A 20,025-nucleotide genomic window follows, 5' to 3' on the forward strand; every position below is an offset into this window, starting at 1 on the left:
GTCCCTCTCTGATGTTCCGGGTCAAAATGGACAAAGATCTGATCATAAAGCCACGAGTTCTGTGTAGTCCAGATGATGTCCTGGTTTACCAAGAAGCTGCTTCCTACCCACAGTCTGCACTCATCTAGAAGCTCAACCTTAACTATACTGACAAACATGAAATAAGGCAACAAAAAATCTGATAGAAAAAGTCTCATTTATGGGCACGGCTACACACTGAGCGCTTTATTACCATAAGTCTCATCATTTTCTATGAAATTCTAACATCACACAAGGCCATGACGATATCAATGCATGAAAATAAATAAATAAATACAACATTTTATGAAAAATATTTAACAAATAAGTTAAATTGAGTGATGGTCACAAAAATCTAAAATGTGAGCTAAAGTGAACACACTCATCCTGTAGCGTTATGGCAACATTATGGCGCCGCCGCTGAAGGCGGATGTCCATTAACACGAAGGAAAGAGACATTCCACATCATGAAGGGGTCCTGCAGGGCCCTGTGCTATAAAACCTCCTCTGTCCTCCACGTTTCACCGATCCAACATCCTCAGGCTTCCTCACCAACGCTCTCCATGCTTAAAGCAACGACAGATGAGTGTTGGCGTTTCAGATGAACCACTCCTTCTTACTCTCATCGATGGTTTCGGTGAAGGCTGGATCGTTGACGATGATCGCTGCGTCGGCGCAGTCTGCCGACTCTGCCCCCTTGGCCTCGTTTGTGTGGTATGAGCCTTTATGACGGAACATGTGACGGATCACGATCACCATGATGCACAGGACGGTGAAGATCACCATGGAGATGATGCCTGAAACAAGACGCGACAAGTTCCTTCAGCAGATTTTACACTTCAGATTGATGCTCCTCACTCGTGAACAGCTTGTTTTTTTGTTTTTTTTTAAAGGACACAGTTTGGGAACATGGCGTCTGTGTTTCCATGGTAACTGACTCTTAAACAGCTTGTTTTTTTTTTAAGAGGAAACAGTTTTGGAACATGGTGTCTGTGTTTCCATGGTAACTGACTCATAAACAGCTTGTTTTACATACACAGAGGTTATAGAGTAATATCTGCTGCCATCCAGACAATGTCTCTTTGACAGAAGACCTTGCAGATTTCAGCAAGACTGCGCTAAACCACATCCTCCATCCAAAACAAAAGCAAGACTTCACAGGCCAGTCTGCAGTTCATATCTTTTACGAATACAAAACATAAAAAGCAACTGGGCCGCAGTTCGATGATGGATTTTGTAGTCGTATCATCGGACTTGTGGCCACATGCCTTGGACACTCGGGTGAAGAGGGGGGCGGAGCTTCAACTGATCACCACCTGGTGGTGAGTTGGCTCAGATGGTGGGGGAGGAAGCCAGTCAGATCTGGCAGACCCAAACGTGTTGTGAGGGTCTGCTGGGAACGTCTGGCTGAGTCCCCCGTCAGAGCGAGCTTCAACTCCCACCTTCAGCAGAGCTTCAACCATGTCCCGAGTGAGGCGGGGGACATTGAGTCTGAATGGGCTGTGTTCCGTGCCTCTATTGCTGAGGCGGCCGTCTGGAGCTGTGGACGTAAGGTCGTTGGTGCCTGTTGTGGTGGTAATCCCAGGACTCGTTGGTGGACACAAGCAGTGAGGGATGCTGTCAAGCTGGAGAAGGAGTCGTATCGGGCCTTCTTGGCCTGTGTGACTCTGGAGGCAGCTGATGAGTACCGGCGGGCTAAGCGGCATGCAGCTTCAGCTGTTGTCAAGGCAAAAACTCGGGCTTGGGAGGAGTTCGGCGAGGCCATGGAGAAAGACTTCCGGACGACTTCGAGGCGACTCTGGTCCACCATCTGGCGGCTCAGGAGGGGGAGATGGGGAGCTGCTGACCCCAACTCGGGATGTTGTAGGTCAGTGGAGGGAATACTTCGAAGACCTCCTCAATCCTACCAACACGTCTTCCAATGAGGAAGCAGAGCTGGTGGACTCAGGGGTGGACTCTCCTATCTCTGGGGATGAAGTCGCTGAGGTGGTCAAAAAGCTCCTTGGCGGCAAGGCCCTGGGGGTGGATGAGATCCGCCCGGAGTTCCTTAAGGCTCTGGATGATGTGGGGCTGTCCTGGCTGACACGCCTCTGCAGCATCGCATGGACATCGGGGACAGTGCCATGGGATTGGTCCCCCTTTTTAAGAAGGGGGACCGGAGGGTGTGTTCCAATTACAGGGGAATCACACTCCTCAGCCTCCCTGGTAAGGTCTATTCAGGGGTCCTGGAGAGGAGGGTCCGTCGGATAGTCAAATCTCAGATTGATGAGGAGCAGTGTGGTTTTCGTCCTGGTCGCGGAACAGTGGACCAGCTCTATACCCTCTTTGGGGTCCTGGAGGGGGCATGGGAGTTTGCCCAACCAGTCTACATGTGCTTTGTGGACCTGGAGAAGGCGTTCAACCGTGTCCCCCGGGGGCTCCTGTGGGGGGTATTCCAGGAGTATGGGGTACCGGACCCCCTTGTACGAGCTGTCCGGTCCCTGTACGACAGGTGTCAGAGCTTGGTCCGCATTGCCGGTAGTAAGTCGGATTCATTTCCGGTGAGGGTTGGATTCCGCCAAGGCTGCCCTTTATCACCGATTCTGTTCATAACTTATATGGACAGAATTTCTAGGCGCAGCCGAGGTGTTGAGGGGATCCGACTTGGTGGCCTCAGGATTGGGTCCCTGCTTTTTGCAGATGACGTGGTCCTGTTGGCTTCATCTGGTCGTGATCTCCAGCTCTCACTTGAGCGATTCGCTGCCGAGTGTGAAGCGGCCGGGATGGGAATCAGCACCTCCAAATCTGAGACCATGGTCCTCAGCCGGAATAGGGTGGATTGCCCTCTCCGGGTCGGGAGTCAGGTCCTGCCTCAAGTGGAGGAGTTTAAATATCTCGGGGTCTTGTTCACGAGTGAGGGAAGGATGGAGCGTGAGATCGACAGACGGATCGGTGCGGCGTCTGCAGTAATGCGGACTCTGCGCCGGTCTGTCGTGGTGAAGAAGGAGCTGAGCCAGAAGGCGAAGCTCTCGATTTACCAGTCGATCTACGTTCCTACTCTCACCTATGGTCATGAGCTGTGGGGTCGTGACCGAAAGAAGGAGATCTCGTATACAGGCGGCTGAAATGGGTTTCCTCCGCAGGGTGGCCGGGCTCTCCCTTAGAGATAGGGTGAGGAGCTCGGTCATCTGGGAGGGGCTCAAAGTAGAGCCGCTGCTCCTCCGCATCGAGAGGAACCAGTTGAGGTGGCTCGGGCATCTGGTCAGGATGCCTCCTGGACCTCCCTGGTGAGGTGTTCCAGGCACGTCCCTCTGGGAGGAGACCCCGGGGAAGACCCAGGACATGCTGGAGGGATTATATCTCTCAGCTGGCCTGGGAACGCCTCGGGATCCCCCCAACAGAGTTGGCAAATGTGGCTGGGAGAGGGAAGTCTGGGCTTCCCTGCTTAGGCTGCTGCCCCCGCGACCCGACCCCGGATAAGCGGCAGAAGATGAGACGAAAACATAAAAAGCAGATATCCAGCAACAAGGTCCAGACTTTAGACCAGCTAGAATCCTGCAACAGACCACAAATGGACAACACTCCTTTTCTAAGGATCAGATGCAACAGGTTTGAATTTTCTTTTATTTCCAGACTAAAGTTCTTAATTCACTTTGAAAGGAATTTGTCTGCACTTGTCTGGAAAACTTCTTTTTTGGGAAAGTTGGATCTCACTTTTTATTGGTCTATGACTGTGTTATGGTTGTATGTATTTTACTGTGTTTGACTTTATATTTGTACTGCATTGCAAAATTTTTCCCTTGAGGGATAATAGAAATGAACTGAACTAAACTCCAGCAACTGGTCTCCTCACTTCCAAGATGTTAAAAGAAGAAGAGTAGCTAACGATGCTAAACTTCACTCTGGAAGTATTTTTCGACATATGTAAGCTCTTACCTTATCTGTTTGGTAACCAGAGGCATGAATCTGGATGCATGTGTAACTGGCACATAGAAGGGGAGTCTAATGTCCCTTCAGAGTTGCCGTAGTCAAGGATCCGTGCATTTCCAGGTTGGCAGATCATACACACCTATGTAGTAATCTGCGAGCATAAAAGCCAGAAAATGTAGCTTTAGGCGTGCATGGTGGCTGGTCGCACGGTTCACTGCAGGACGCTCTGTAGGGTAGGTGATCGGGTTTCCACTCTGGTTTTTCTGTCAAGTTTGAGGTTAGCACATGCTAAATTGCTATCATTTCCTTTTGTAGTTGCAGGCTTAGCGTCAAGGCTTCTTTGTAACCTGGGCATGAAAATCTACGCAGGGTGGAAGGTATGGCGTCTGTCTTTTCTCAGCTTACGTTGTTGTTGTTATGGTGACATCGTCGTCAGTCCGTTAATCACAGAAGATGATGTACAGAGAAAACCAGCAGCTGGGAAGTTCTATTAGTTCTCATTATTCTATAAGGTAAATGCAGTTTATGTGAATGAAATGAAATGAAAAATACTTTAATAATCCCCAACGGGAAATCCAATATTATAGTATATAATAATAATAACTAGAGGAGGTCTTGTTCCGGAGGCTGATGGCTGCTGGCAGGAATGATTGTATCTTTCAGTCTTACATCGGACCTGAAGAAGCCTCTCACTGAACACACTTTGTTGTTTCATCACTGTCTTGTGGAGAGGGTGTGAAGAATCCTCCATCATCTTCATCAGCTTGTGCAGCATTCTTCTTTGGACAATCAGCTCCAGCGGCTCCAGAGTTACTCCAAGCACAGAAGCAGCTTTCTGGATCAGTTTGTTGATTCTCTTCAAGTCTCTGGTTCTGATGCTACTACCCCAGCAGATGCTGCAAAGCTGACTGCACTCTCCACAACAGACTTATAGAAGATATGCAACATCTTGGTGCAGACGTTAAACCATCTCAGCTTCCTTAAGAAGTACAGTCTGCTCTGACCTTTCTTGTAGATGTAGTCAGTGTTGCATTTCCAGTCCAGTTTGTTGTCCAGCTGAACTCCAAGATACTTGTATTCCTCCACCACCTCCACCTCCTCTCCCAGGATGGAAACAGTGCTTTGTTTATTCTTCTTCCTCCTGAAGTCAACAATCATCTCTTTTGTTTTGCTGCTATTTAATATGAGATGATTGTCACCGCACCATTTAACAAACTGACTGACCAGTTCTCTGTACTCTGCTTCTTGTCCATCCCTGATACACCCCACAACTGCAGAGTCATCAGAGTATTTCTGCAGATGACAGGACTCAGAGTTGTACTGGAAGTCTGAGGTGTACAGAGTGAAGAGGAATGGCCAGAGTACAGTTCCTTGTGGTGCACCAGTGCTGCTGACCTCCATCTCAGACACACAACCTTTCAGTCTCACAAACTGGGGTCTGTTTGTGAGGTAGTCATAGATCCAGGTGGTTGTGGAGGTATCCACCTGGAATTTATGGAGCTTCTCACATAACAAAGCAGCTGAATGGTATTAAAAGCACTTGAGAAATGAAAGAACATGACCCTCAGAGTGCTGCCTGAATGGTCCAGATGAGAGTGTGCTCTCTGGACCATCGGGATTTGATGTGTTGTTTTGCTGATAAACCAGATATGGGAGAGGTTAATCAGTTGATCCCGATTGTAAACAAGTCTTTCGTTGCCATGGAGACTCATCATAACAAGTCTTGAAAGAGCCAGAAATATGCAGAAAAATCTTCCTTGCAGCCCTTGTACTTAAAAGGAATCAAGATAGCAGGTCAGAGCGACTACAATTTGCTGCCATCAGACGGCGCATCTAGAAAGAATGCTCAATCCCAACATGACTGGTGGCCCATGTGAGGCTTTTCAACACTAAAATTGATGATCTGTGTTGGTTTTTCTTTACTGACCTTTTAACTCTGCAAAACTTTCTGCTCAGAGTAAATCACAAAAATACTTGTGATTCTCCTAAAACATCTCATTTAGCCAACAACAGTTTGTCTTGCATGGCAACATGAACAGCTTCATCAGGTTGATGGTTGATGATGAGGTGACTGACGATGCAGACCTCGTCAACATGGAAACGTAATGGAGTGCTGACAACAATATGACTCACAGGTCAGAGCAAGTTGGAAAAAGAGTTGTTCTTTCTTGTCCTCTAATGTTATGCTTAATTTTAACTTAACACAGACTATTATGGGGGAGTAAAAGTGCCGTAATGTTTTAATTAAATATATAATTAATTAATGAAATAAATGTGTCATTAATTTATTCAAACATCAAATGTAAAATTAATTAATTAATTAAATGTGTCATTAATTATTTAAAATAGGAAATAAATTCACAAATATATTATTAAATATATCAGTAATTCATTCAAATACAATTCTTTGCATGTAGTAGTGAAATAGTGAAATAATTTCATTATATATATATATATATATATATATATATATATATATATATATATATATATATATATATATATATATATATATATATATATATATATATATATATATATATATGACACCTTTAATGACACCTTTAATGAATTAATTGATTATTTAATGCTTTAATAAATGAATGACACACTTAAATAATCAATTAATTTATTTATTATTGAATTAATACATTGTGGCACTTTTACTCCTCCATGTCCTGCAGGACTCTGACACCTCTCCACCATAATGCAAGACATTCAACAGTATGCTCCAAACTGCTTGTCTCCATTCGTCTCGTCTCGTCTTCGTGCCGCTTATCCGGGGTCGGGTCGCGGGGGCAGCAGCCTAAGCATGGAAGCCCAGACTTCCCTCTCCCCAGCCACATTTGCCAACTCTGCGGGGGGGATCCCGAGGCATTCCCAGGCCAGCCGAGAGATATAATCCCTCCAGCGTGTCCTGGGTCTTCCCCGGGGTCTCCTCCCAGAGGGACGTGCCTGGAACAGCTCACCAGGGAGGTCCAGGAGGCATCCTGACCAGATGCCCGAGCCACCTCAACTGGTTCCTCTCGATGCGGAGGAGCAGCGGCTCTACTCTGTTCTCCTCCCGGATGACCGAGCTCCTCACCCTATCTCTAAGGGAGAGCCCGGTCACCCTGCGGTGTGTTCCAATTCCTCTGTAATTGGAACACACCCTCCGGTCCCCCTTCTTAAAAAGGGGGACCACCACCCCAGTCTGCCAATCCAGCAGCACTGTCCCCGATGTCCACGCGATACTGCAGAGGCGTGTCAACCAGGACAGCCCCACAGCATCCAGAGCCTTAAGGAACTCCGGGCGGATCTCATCCACCCCTGGGGCCTTGCCGCCAAGGAACTTTTTGACCACCTCAGTGACTTCACCCCCAGAGATAGGAGAGTCCACCCCTGAGTCCCCCAGCTCTGCTTCCTCATCGGAAGACGTGTTGGTAGGATTGAGGACCGACCCACTACGTCCCGAGTTGAGGTCAGCGGCTCTCCACCTCCACTGTACACAGTATTGATGGAGCACTGCTTCCCCCTCCTGAGCCGCCAGATGGTGGACCAGAATGACCTCAAAGCCATCCGGAAGTCTTTCTCCATGGCCTCGCCGAACTCCTCCCATGCCTGAGTTTTTGCCTCGGCAACAGCCGAAGCCGCATGCCGCTTAGCCCGCCGGTACCCATCAGCTGCCTCCAGAGTCCCACAGGCCAAGAAGGCCCGATAGGACTCCTTCTTCAGCTTGACGGCATCCCTCACTGCTGGTGTCCACCAACGAGTCCTGAGATTACCACCACAACAGGCACCAACGACCTTACAGCCACAGCTCCGGCTGGCCGCCTCAGCAATAGAGGCATGGAACACAGCCCATTCAGACTCAATGTCCCCCGCCTCACTCGGGACATGGTTGAAGCTCTGCTGAAGGTGGGAGTTGAAGCTCGCTCTGACGGGGGACTCAGCCAGACGTTCCCAGCAGACCCTCACAACACGTTTGGGCCTACCAGATCTGACCGGCTTCCTCCCCCACCATCTGAGCCAACTCACCACCAGGTGGTGATCAGTTGACAGCTCCGCCCCCCTCTTCACCTGAGTGTCCAAGGGATGTGGCCACAAGTCCGACGATACGACTACAAAATCAAACATGGAACTGCGGCCCAGGGAGTCCTGATGCCAGGTGTACATATGGACACTCTTATGCTGGAACATGGTGTTCGTTATGGACAATCCATGACGAGCACAGAAGTCCAATAACAAAACACCATTTGGGTTCAGAGGGGGGGGACCATGCCTCCCAATCACTCCCCTCCAGGTCTCACTGTCATTGCCCACGTGAGCATTGAAGTCCCCCAGCAGAACTATGGAGTCCCCAGAAGGAGCTTGTCTCCATTCATTCAATGGAAACAAGTCTTATTACACTGGTCATCCAAAGAAAATGTTTGTTTAAATGTTGAAGAAGTAAAAAGAAGAAAATATGGAATATTCTTGTCAGACTTCACAGGTTTTGATTCAGTTCTGATGAAGCATCATGTGGAAATTTGAAGGTTTATCCAGGAAGCATCTTGGAGTCAAACCCAACAATCACTGGGCAAGATGTAGGAACACGCCAGCGCCACACAAACGAACAACCAACGATGCACACATGGAGAGAACATGCAAAGTCAACCCCCAGCTGGGGATCAAACCACATCCATCTTGTTGAGAGGCCACAGTGCTGTCCACTACTCCACCATGATGATAATTTTGTTCCTGACATCAGCTAAGAATGAAAGCAAATTTACCTCCAACAACCGCCGAATTGCGATCAACACCATTGCTGCTGGTCTTTTCCTCTCTGAAAGGGAAAACGGCTCCAGCTAGAAAAAAACAAACATTTAGAAGATTTAAGTTCGTCTCCCAAATCCTCACACTGTGTGTGTATGTGTGTGTGTGTGTGTGTGTGTATGTGTGTGTGTGTGTCTACCAGCTTCTATGTGCCATGGGTCGTTAGCAGAGGCCATCGGTGAGATGGTGAGAGGTGAGGCGCCGCAGTTGGACGGGACCAGAATCCCGTGCGTGCTGACTGGTGCCGACATCCCCAAACGCAGAGCAGCTTTCAGAGGCGCCACGCTGTTCAGCTGAACTCTGGACAGGCATCCCACAAAGCCCGGTGTGTTGTAGCGCTCGATCAGGATGGGGTCGATCTGGCCGGTTTCTACAGGAAACACATGAGTTCTTACAGGCTTTGACAACAGAAAACAAAGCAACTTTTCTCATTCACAGCTTCCTCTTTGTAAAGACGCACCGAGCCACACAATAATATATGTCTCCTATTCGGATGAGTTGTGTTTTCAACAGAAAATCTAAACTTTGAGGGGGAATTTTATTCCGATGGCCTGCTGCACCAGCATCAGTACAGCATAGCGGGGTTGGGCCAAAGAGGGGGCAACAATCAGCAACTGGCTTCAGTTTCAGCATGTTATTAAATCTCCAACACACAGCAGGTTTGTGTTGGGATTCTTCAAAGCAGACAACATGGGAGAATCTTACGGTTAAATTCATCTGTGAGGCTGATCGTTCTGACAGTGAAGAAACTAAATCCTGCCTGCAGCCTCTGAAGCGTGTTGAAGTGCAGCAGTTGCACCTTTAAATGGCTTTGTGAAAAATTGGCTGGGAATCTCCAGTAGGGGTGGGAAAATTGAATCGAAAAATCGAAAATCGGGATTTTTTTTGCTTCACAATTTTAAAATTGATTTTTTGTTAAAAAAATACATTTTTTTCAAATAAATTAAAATAATCCATTACAAAATTTTTGTCATTTTTGTTGCTTTTATTGATCTTTTTACTTGTCTTCTTGGGTATTATAGCAGCAGAATGATAGTCTGGCTACTGTGTTGTTTTTCCCAATTGAAATCAAGGAAAATGACGAGCAAAAAAGAGAGTTTTATACATATTTTTTGTTTATATTCTACAAAAATTAGCAATATCATAGAACTGTGAGAATCGCAATTTAAAACTGAATCAGCATCCAAACTAATCGGAATCGAATCGAATCGGGACGAAAGTATATTGTCACAGCCCTTATCTCCAGTCTGGTCCTGAATGGTTTGACTGATGGATGAGATGTGCGATGCAGGCTACTCTGGCAGGAAACAACTGAAACAAACTGCAGTTTTTCAATTACAGACAGCAGCTGGGATTCACCTCCATACTTACCAAAGACCTTTCCGAGAAAGATGCTTTTGACCAGGTTGAAGTGTTTGTCAGAGGCCTCAGGCAGGGTGTGTGTGGACAGAGGGTAGTGGTCGAGCTAGGGAACATCAACAGAAGAAAGTAAAGCATCAATGCAGGACTGCAACATGCTCCATCAGCTGGAAACAACATGATGTTTTCTTTCACCTGCAGCATCATAGCAACCTCACTTTTCTCCTAACAAGCTGTTTAACTGTCCAGATGGTTTTGAGCTAACAAACTCAGACACTTTGAATGAAAACAGCTTGAATCAGATGGCTGCACTCCTCTCAGATCCCAAGTTAAACTAACTCACACATGCTGCATCAGTAACCAGGTCTCTGACCAGTTGCAGAGCTGTCTCTAACCAGTTGCAAAGCTGTCTCTAACCAGTTGCAGAGCTGTCTCTAACCAGTTGCAGAGCTGTCTCTAACCAGTTGTATACCTGTCTCTAACCAGTTGCATACCTGTCTCTAACCAGTTGCAGAGCTGTCTCTAACCAGTTGCATACCTGTCTCTAACCAGTTGCATACCTGTCTCTAACCAGTTGCAAAGCTGTCTCTAACCAGTTGCATACCTGTCTCTAACCAGTTGCAAAGCTGTCTCTAACCAGTTGCAGAGCTGTCTCTAACCAGTTGCAAAGCTGTCTCTAACCAGTTGCAGAGCTGTCTCTAACCAGTTGCAAAGCTGTCTCTAACCAGTTGCAGAGCTGTCTCTAACCAGTTGCAAAGCTGTCTCTAACCAGTTGTATACCTGTCTCTAACCAGTTGCAGAGCTGTCTCTAACCAGTTGCAAAGCTGTTTCTAACCAGTTGCAGACCTGTCTCTAACCAGTTGCAGAGCTGTCTCTAACCAGTTGCAGACTTGTCTCTAACCAGTTGCAAAGCTGTCTCTAACCAGTTGCAGAGCTGTCTCTAACCAGTTGCAGACCTGTCTCTAACCAGTTGCAGAGCTGTCTCTAACCAGTTGCAGACTTGTCTCTAACCAGTTGTATACCTGTCTCTAACCAGTTGCAGACCTGTCTCTAACCAGTTGCAGAGCTGTCTCTAACCAGTTGCAGACTTGTCTCTAACCAGTTGCATACCTGTCTCTAACCAGTTGCAAAGCTGTCTCTAACCAGTTGTATACCTGTCTCTAACCAGTTGCATACCTGTCTCTAACCAGTTGCAAAGCTGTCTCTAACCAGTTGTATACCTGTCTCTAACCAGTTGCAGACCTGTCTCTAACCAGTTGCAAAGCTGTTTCTAACCAGTTGCAGACCTGTCTCTAACCAGTTGCAGACCTGTCTCTAACCAGTTGCAGAGCTGTCTCTAACCAGTTGCAAAGCTGTCTCTAACCAGTTGTATACCTGTCTCTAACCAGTTGCATACCTGTCTCTAACCAGTTGCAGAGCTGTCTCTAACCAGTTGCAAAGCTGTCTCTAACCAGTTGCAGAGCTGTCTCTAATCGACTACAGACTCGTCGATCTATGTTCCTACCTTCACCTATGGTCATGAGCTGTGGGTCGTGACCGAAAGAAGGAGATCTCGTATACAGGCGGCTGAAATGAGTTTCCTCCGCAGGGTGGCCGGGCTCTCCCTTAGAGATAGGGTGAGGAGCTCGGTCATCCGGGAGGAGATCAGAGTAGAGCCGCTGCTCCTCCACATGGAGAGGAACCAGTTCAGGTGGCTCGGGCATCTGGTCAGGATGCCTCCTGGACCTCCCTGGTGAGGTGTTCCAGGCACGTCCCTCTGGGAGGAGACCCCGGGGAAGACCCAGGACACGCTGGAGGGATTATATCTCTCGGCTGGCCTGGGAACGCCTCGGGATCCCCCCGCAGAGTTGGCAAATGTGGCTGGGGAGAGGGAAGTCTGGGCTTCCCTGCTTACTGGCACAATTTTTGCTGACAGGTCCACAAACGATAATGGCAGCTGCCTTCTCCTTGTTTGCCACCACAACAACCTCTGCTGATACCAGGTTCCCCCAAAAATGTATTTATCTCTGCACTGTCCCAGACGGCAGAACAAGAAAAGTGCTGAACCACATCCTCATTTCTAGATGCTGGAGGTCATCTGTCACCAGCGGCTGTGTGCACAGAGGAGGAGAGCTTGACAATACAGACCATCGTCTGCTGGTGGCCCAGATTAAGCTAAACCTGCGATCCAACCAGCACTCCAAAACCCAGCCTCGCCTGGACTCCTCCCTACTCAATGACCCAAACGTTGCCGCAGACTTCAGCCATTCTATCCGCTCCATCTGCCACACCTTTAATGCCCTGACTAATGACGCGGGCCAGCCCTCTGATCACCACAAGCTAATTTCCAGTTCGATCCACAGGTTGCTGGTTGGAAACAGACACGAGGCAGGCACCGCACTCGATGGCTGAACATTATTGCAGGTGACTTCTGGAGTTACCGTGGAGAATGCACTGCAACTGAATGCCAACATTGGAAAAAAAAAATGGTTCACCTGGTTGGCTCAACACTCAGGGACAGGACACCCCCTCCCTTGCAGGAGCCCGTGTTAGTTAGTTAGTTAAAGCAATATTTGGATGATCTGCTCTGTGTGCTAATCTAAACCATTTCCTGTTCTGACTTGATCAGACCGGTTGGAGGAACAGACCTGCAGTTGAATTTGTCTGAACTTCCTCGTTATGTTGACAAAGTGTGGTTGTCCATTTGCCAGGTTCCGATGGTCGATGTCTATGGTGTAAGGTTCTGTTAGTCCCCCAAGACTGTAGCGGATCTGGAGAGTGCCTAAAAACACACACACACATTAATACAAATTTACCTGTTTAGAAATCTAAACCTTTAAAACTTCAAGCAAATGTTTGCTAGTTTTGGTCCATCTAGTTTTTAATGTAAAAATACATATAGAAGCTAGATCCTTTTAATCCCAGCCAGTGTGCAGACATTACGCTCTCAGGGAAAGCCTCAGTTGCCGGTTTAAGATGTAAAACAAGTGTATCAATAGATAAAACAGCATAAAGGCCAACCAAAAGAAGAAAAAAGAATGTATTACTTGGTGTTGGGATATACTTGCTGTGTAGGCTTGCATACACAGCAACATTCATCTACATCTGAGTTTATACTTGCAGCAAACAATGAAAACATGCTGTAGACAAAAAGTTCTAGAGGTCACCACACAGCACTAGAACTCTGAACTAGTCAAAAGGTCAATCTGCTGGTAACGTATTTCCATGGCAATTTGGTAAACAACAGTTTACAGTCTGTTGCTACCTGTTAGGTGTGAGTATTTGTCACTATGCAACAGGGGAAGAACAATTATAAAAATGTCGATAGTTGCCAACAAGGTCCGAGAGGCGTTCTTCAAAACGATGCGCCATTGTGTTTACCTACAATCTCTTGTTCATGCTCTTGTTCATGAGTACTTCTACCATTCCAAGTCAATATTGCACATTGCATATGTGACATATCACCTTGTGTCAACACATGTGGCCTATATGGCAAACCAAAGGGGTCAAAATTTACGACTCCAATGCAAGTCCCCCTCCCTTCTACAAGTTTGTATATTCACTTTCACCTTGTTAACTGTCAATATTGTCATGCAAAAATCCCGTAGAACCAGATTTCCAACTGGATTTAGTTTCTCCCCCTAAAAAAGTTCCTTACCATGCTTTACCTACTAGGCAAGGCAGAGCATTGCCCATTTTTCCAGAGTCAGTAACTTTGTTAGAAAAACTTCAGTGACCAGCACACTATGTGAAAGGACCAACAGCTTGGTGGCTAAGTCCACTGCATTTCAGTAATTTCAGCTTACAAAATGGCAGACACAGTATGACTTGAGTAAAGTAATAACATTAATTTCACACTGAGGGGACCATAGTCAAATGCATTCCTGGGGCCAGAGCGGGCAATGTTGAATCATATTTGAAACTGCTGAGTAAGGCTAAACATAAATACCGTAAGATTGTAATTCACGTCGGCGGTAACAACACCCGGGTACGCCAATCGGAGTTCACTAAAATTAATGTTGCTTCGGTGTGTAACTTTGCCAAGAGCATGTCGGACTCCGTAGTTTTCTCTGGTCCCTTGCCAAATTTAATCAGCGATGACATGTTTAGCCGCATGTCATCTTTCAACCGCTGGTTGTCTAGGTGGTGTCCCGAGAACAACGTGGGTTTTATAGATAATTGGAGCGCTTTTTGGGGAAAGCCTGGTCTTATTAGGAGAGATGGCATCCATCCGGCAAGAACAGCTTATAATTCATCATTGATAGAGGAAAACAAAAACAACCCTCGGTTTCTTTTCAGCACTGTAGCCAGGCTTACTAGGAGCCGGAGCGCTGTGGAGCCATGTATTCCTTTCTCACTTAGCTGTGATGATTTCATGTATTTTTTCAGGAACAAAATTGACACCATTAGAGATCAAATCCACAATATTCTTCCTTCTACCTATAATGTTGAGCATGTTGTGGTCTCCGAAGCATCCTTAGAACCAGGATCTGACTTGTGTCTAAATAGTTTCTGTCCTGTCCAACCCTCTGAATTAACTAAAATAATAGCTTCATCTAAACCATCCACCTGTATCTTAGACCCTCTCCCAACGAGCCTCTTTAAGGACATTTTCCTTTAATTGATACATCACTACTAAATCTTATCAATATGTCCTTAGTGACAGGATATGTACCACAATCATTTAAAACTCCAGTAATCAAGCCTTTATTTAAAGGGTTCCTATGATGGTGTTTGGAGTTTTCTGAGCTTTCTACAGTGTTACAGTGTTGAATCCTCATCAGACATGTGAACGGCACTGTTTTTTCATCACCTAAACACATGTTTGAGTTTGAGTTTGAGTTCCAGCACTCTATCCGTTCGGTTTCCATGGCGACGAAAAACGCGTCGTTTTAGAGTTTTTTTCTACTTGGAAATCCTTGTGACGTCCCGGGGGATAAGGTTCGGTGATTGGTTACCTTCTACTGGTTAACAAGGGCATGTACAAATACATCAGGCGGGTGGAAAACGTGGGATAAAGTTATTTCCAACGATGGCTGGTGAGTTTACCAGAGAGAGACATCCTGCTGCATTCGTTGCTGTGGGTTGCTGTTTTCCACTTCGTTTTCAGGCTCTGATTCAGGTTCCAACATGTAGGGCTGGATGCTATGTGTTGACATTGTAGTTTGTTTTTTTATTGAGTTCATATGAGCCTAATCCTTCTGTTTATGAGACGTTACAACGACGGTGAAAGCAGGTGCGGTGCGCGCTCCCGATGTAGTGCAGTGGCGGGAGGCGGGGCTTAATGCGGAAGAGTCTCAATCCACTCGTTTTGCCCGCAGGCTGATCTGACAGCCTACGGAGAGGGTCGGTCTGAAGTAAATAAAGCCATTTGTGACAATAACTCCATCAATCCCAGCCCTTCTGGTCTCAGAAATAAAAATAAATTAGCCTGAAATGCACAGAATAGTTCCACTTTAAAAATCAATCTCTGGATCCAGAGGTGATAGCAAATTATAGACCTATATCTAATCTCCCGTTTATGTCCAAAATTCTGGAGAAAATTGTTTCAGCTCAGCTACATGCCCACCTGAGCAGAAATAATTTATTTGAAGAGTTTCAGTCAGGATTTAGAGCTCATCATAGCACTGAGACGGCATTGGTGAAAGTTACTAATGACCTTCTTATGGCCTCAGACAAAGGACTTGTGTCCGTACTTATCTTGCTTGATCTTAGTGCTGCATTTGATACAGTCGATCATAACATTCTGTTACAGAGACTAGAACAGGTGATTGGAATTACAGGTACAGCATTAAGCTGGTTTAAATCATATTTATCTGATAGACTTCAGTTTGTTCATGTAAATGACAAGTCCTCCTCACAAACTACAGTAAGTCATGGAGTTCATCAAGGTTCTGTACTTGGACCAATACTCTTCACACTATATATGCTCCCTTTAGGCAAAATTATTAAACAACATGGAATAAACTTTCATTGTTATGCAGATGACACTCAGATATACTTATCCTTTAAACCAGATGAAACAAATCAGCCTGATAGGCTACAAAATTGTCTCATAGACATAAAGACTTGGATGTCTAGAAATTTCCTCCTCTTAAACTCAGATAAGACTGAAGTAATTCTCGTTGGATCTGAAAAAGTCAGAGCTAAATTTTCCGGTTTTGTAATGAACCTGGATGGCATTACTTTAGCTTCCAGTGCTACAGTGAGAAACCTTGGAGTAAAATTTGACCCTGACCTGTTCGTTGGTCCACATTTTAAGTAGGTTGCTAAAACAGCCTTCTTTCATTTACGTAATAAAGCCAAAATTAGGGACATTCTGTCTCAGAGTGATGCAGAAAAACTGGTTCACGCTTTTGTTACTTCAAGACCAGAGTACTTCGTTCGCAGACTGCAGGCTTACTTGTGGTTCCTAGAGTCTCAAAGAGCCGAGCAGGAGGCAGAGCCTTTGGTTATCAGGCCCCTCTCTTATGGAATAAGCTCCCAGTTAGTGTTAGGGAAGCAGACACCCTCCCCACCTTTAAGACTAGGCTGAAGACTTATCTTTTTGATAAGTCCTATAGCTAGGGATGGTTAGCATCCCTTAGTTATGCTGCTATAGGTTTAGACTGCTGATGGACATTTCCTAATACACTGAGCTTCTTTCTCTTTATCTCTCTCTTTTACCCCCCCCCCCCCCCCCAACAATAACAGTGTAGCATCATTAACATGTATGTCTCCTGTCTCAGCAGGTCTCCCTGGCCGGGAGTAGCAGTTCCTGTTGTCTGTTGTCTTTCTGTCCTCTTCCCCCCACACAGCAGAGGCAGATGGCTGCCTGTCCTTGAGCCGGGTTCTGCCGGAGGTTTCCTTCCTGTTAAAAGGGAGTTTTTTCCTTCCCACTGTCGCCGTGATTTGATACTATATCAATAAATAAAGTTGAAAGTTGAAGTTGAGAAATGGAATCATTCCATTTTAATAATTAGTTCATACATTTTTTTACTTTCTTGCATAATAATTAATATTATAATGGTTCAGAAGATAATGCCCTACAGCCTGCAGTACCGATCGATCTGAAACTGATAGCATTCAGTGCTTTTCACAGCTCAATAAAAATGTCTCCACAGCGCCTCCTCCTGGCCAGGTAGAGAAGCTGCACAACTCATCCTGCGCTGGAGGTCGAGGCCGTAGACACCCTCCTGTTCTGCCTTTTCCTCTCATCATCGCAACCATGTGTGTTTGCACATGCACAGTCCGTTTCCACATATAAATCCTTTACGTAAAAAGATCACTACGCTGCCTTTTTATGTTACTACCATATGCTGATGGTCTGCATACATTCAGAGTATTGGCACCTGCAGAAGCTTCCAGAAAGGCTCCACCTCACTGTCTTGACAAGAGGCTGGAAGTGTAGAATGGAAGGTAATTCAAAGTAGAATGGCTGCAGTACTTTTACTTTTATGATGCCTTCACGAAACAATTAGGTCATCCCTTAATTATGCTGCTGTAGGTTTAGACTGCTGAGGGACATTTCCTGATACACTGAGCTTCTTTCTCTCTATCGCTCTCTTTTATCTCCCCCCCCAATAACAGTGTAGCATCATTAACATGTATGTCTCCTGTCTCAGCAGGTCTCCCTGGCCAGGAGCTGCAGTTCCTGTTGTCTGTTGTCTTTCTGTCCTCTTCCCCCCACACAGCAGAGGCAGATGGCTGCCTGTCCTGAGCCGGGTTCTGCCGGAGGTTTCCTTCCTGTTAAAAGGGAGTTTTTTCCTTCCCACTGTCGCCGTGTGCTTGCTCAGGATGGGAGATTGAGTTGGATCCTCCAACTCAATCTGTTGGTTTCCTTATATAGGCTGTTATAAATTGGCTTTCATTATCTTTATTTTTCCTGTTTGAAAAGCGTCTTGAGATGCATTGCTGTGATTTGACGCTATAGAAATAAAGTTGATTTGAAGTTGAATTGAAAATTGAAGAAAAGCACAAAATATGAAGCCTGAAGATGTTACATAAAATATACATTGTCTGCATTGTGTGTGCTCATACAAATAGGCTACAGTATGAACAGCAAACTATTAGCCCACAATTATCCTGTTTAGCAGTTTCCACAAACCCAAGGTGAGTCCTTCCTACATTTACAACAGGTAAACTTTCTGCAATGCACACAGCGCTCAGTGCTATGGTTTCTGTTGCAGAGCAACACACCTGGCACTGCGTTGTTTTTCCTTGAGAAAGTCTTGTTGCCGCGTGATGCTTCCTCAGGATTTCTTCCTGCTGTGCCTGTTGTGGGTGTGGTTGCACATCCACAACATTTACAGTTTTTTACATCACTCTCATCCCCACTTGAAGACCCTTTTCTCTAGTTACGTCAAATTTATTTTTCAACTGGTTTTCAATAAAGGTTTCACATTGTTCATTCAAATTTCTAAAATTTCCTTTTGAAAACAAATTCAGTTTCCATTTTGAAAATTGTGTTTGTGAGACCTTTTGTGTAAAATTATTTTTGATCCACTCTGCTCCTCTAAACTGTTATTTACTATCCATCCATCCATCCATCCATCCATCCATCCATCCATCCATCCTTCTGTCCATCTATCCGTTGGGGCTGGGCGATTAATCGATTTAATCAATTAATTCTAATTTGCTGTATATGAAGATTTATTTTTTATGAAAATTTGGATTTTTTTTGCCCCACCAGCACCTTTTGGGCTTCCGTACCTCATAGTGATGTCAGACTCCCGCTGGTTTTCCACAGAAACGTATCAACCCAACATGGCAGCTAGCAACGAACAGCAAGTGCACCCTCTGCGTTTCCATTACATTTTGTTGCAAAATAAAAACTATATTTGTAAGTTTCGACAAACAACAGCTGTGATTTGTGGGTGTTTCCATTGAACAATGTTTAGCACATTAGAATCAAGTGTCGTAAAATCTCGTTTCTCTCATGAGATTTTACAAAAATTGCAGTTTATGCAAAGTGGGCTTGTAGCGTTATTTTAGGGTTTTCTACTTGCTGTGGCGAATTTGCTTCGGATTATCAAAGCTTTTCTCCCTCTTTCTTTTCTAAAACTCTGAAATTAGCTGTTTATTCCACACTGCGCCATCTTTACTGGGAATTACCTGGTCACGTCCCCCACGGCACGTCTGAGGCCACATAAACGCAAAAAAAAATGTTTCCATTACACTTTTGCAATATACTGTATTTCTATCGAAATGTTGGAAAAACCACCTCTTGAGATCGTAAAAACTTTTGCAATATTTGAGACTTTCTTGAAATGTAGGTGTTTCCATTCGCAGGTTTTTATGGTGATATTTAGTTTTTGTGCAGTTCTAGGTGTGATGGAAAGGCAGGGTTTTCAGGGTGGGAGGGTACACATGCCACTGGGGTTTGAAGCCAGATGCAGCTGACAGGCTCGTCTTTTGCCAAAAATGTGTAAATTAAAAAACAGCAAGAATGTAATAATACACATATGTTAGACATATAACTTTAATTAACATTCAGGGATTTTTTTTAAAATAGTATTTTGTATAAAAGAGGTCAATTCTCTCTAAACACATGTTAAGTGTAAAGAAACTTTCATTTTTATTCCCTCATTGCCAACGTGGGAAATTGTTTTGGTTCTTTAATGTCAAAATACTCTGAAAGGAATCACTATTTTTCTTCCCAGAGGAAGCATTTTTATTTATCAGTTTTTTATTCTAGAATAAAGTTACACAGGTGAGATAAGGCCTATTCTTAAATGTACGATCAAAAGTTAAAAACTATCTCACAGTGGAAACGCACTACTTATAATGTTTACAGTGGCAGCGCCTGCATCTCTTTTTATAATCCTAACAGCTTGTTTAGTTGCACTTTAAATTCAGGTAAACTCCTAGGTTGATAGCAATAAAAGCATTTTGGAAAAAGAATCATTTTTGACATTTGTAATTTATTATTATTATTTTCTTTACAGTAAGGAGAAAAAAATCGGTTAAAATCGGAAATCGGATTTG

The 20,025-nt window shown here is 45.1% G+C and overlaps 1 protein-coding gene across 1 annotated transcript in view; it reads right to left on the reverse strand.

Moving 5' to 3' along the window:
* Window positions 1-615: 615 nt before the first annotated feature.
* Window positions 616-20,025, reverse strand: part of cntnap2b (contactin associated protein 2b) — a gene marked incomplete at both ends in the record, with an annotated part of 54,847 nt that continues 35,437 nt past the window's right edge. The window contains 5 exons of the mRNA XM_079243924.1: window positions 616-815; window positions 8,679-8,753; window positions 8,861-9,091; window positions 10,093-10,186; window positions 12,708-12,841. Coding sequence (XP_079100050.1) covers window positions 616-815; window positions 8,679-8,753; window positions 8,861-9,091; window positions 10,093-10,186; window positions 12,708-12,841 — 734 coding nt within the window. The remainder of the gene's footprint in view (window positions 816-8,678; window positions 8,754-8,860; window positions 9,092-10,092; window positions 10,187-12,707; window positions 12,842-20,025) is intronic.

This window comes from Telmatherina bonti (assembly GCF_933228915.1).
Source record: "Telmatherina bonti genome assembly, chromosome: 7".
In the NCBI taxonomy this organism is placed as follows: domain Eukaryota; kingdom Metazoa; phylum Chordata; class Actinopteri; order Atheriniformes; family Telmatherinidae; genus Telmatherina; species Telmatherina bonti.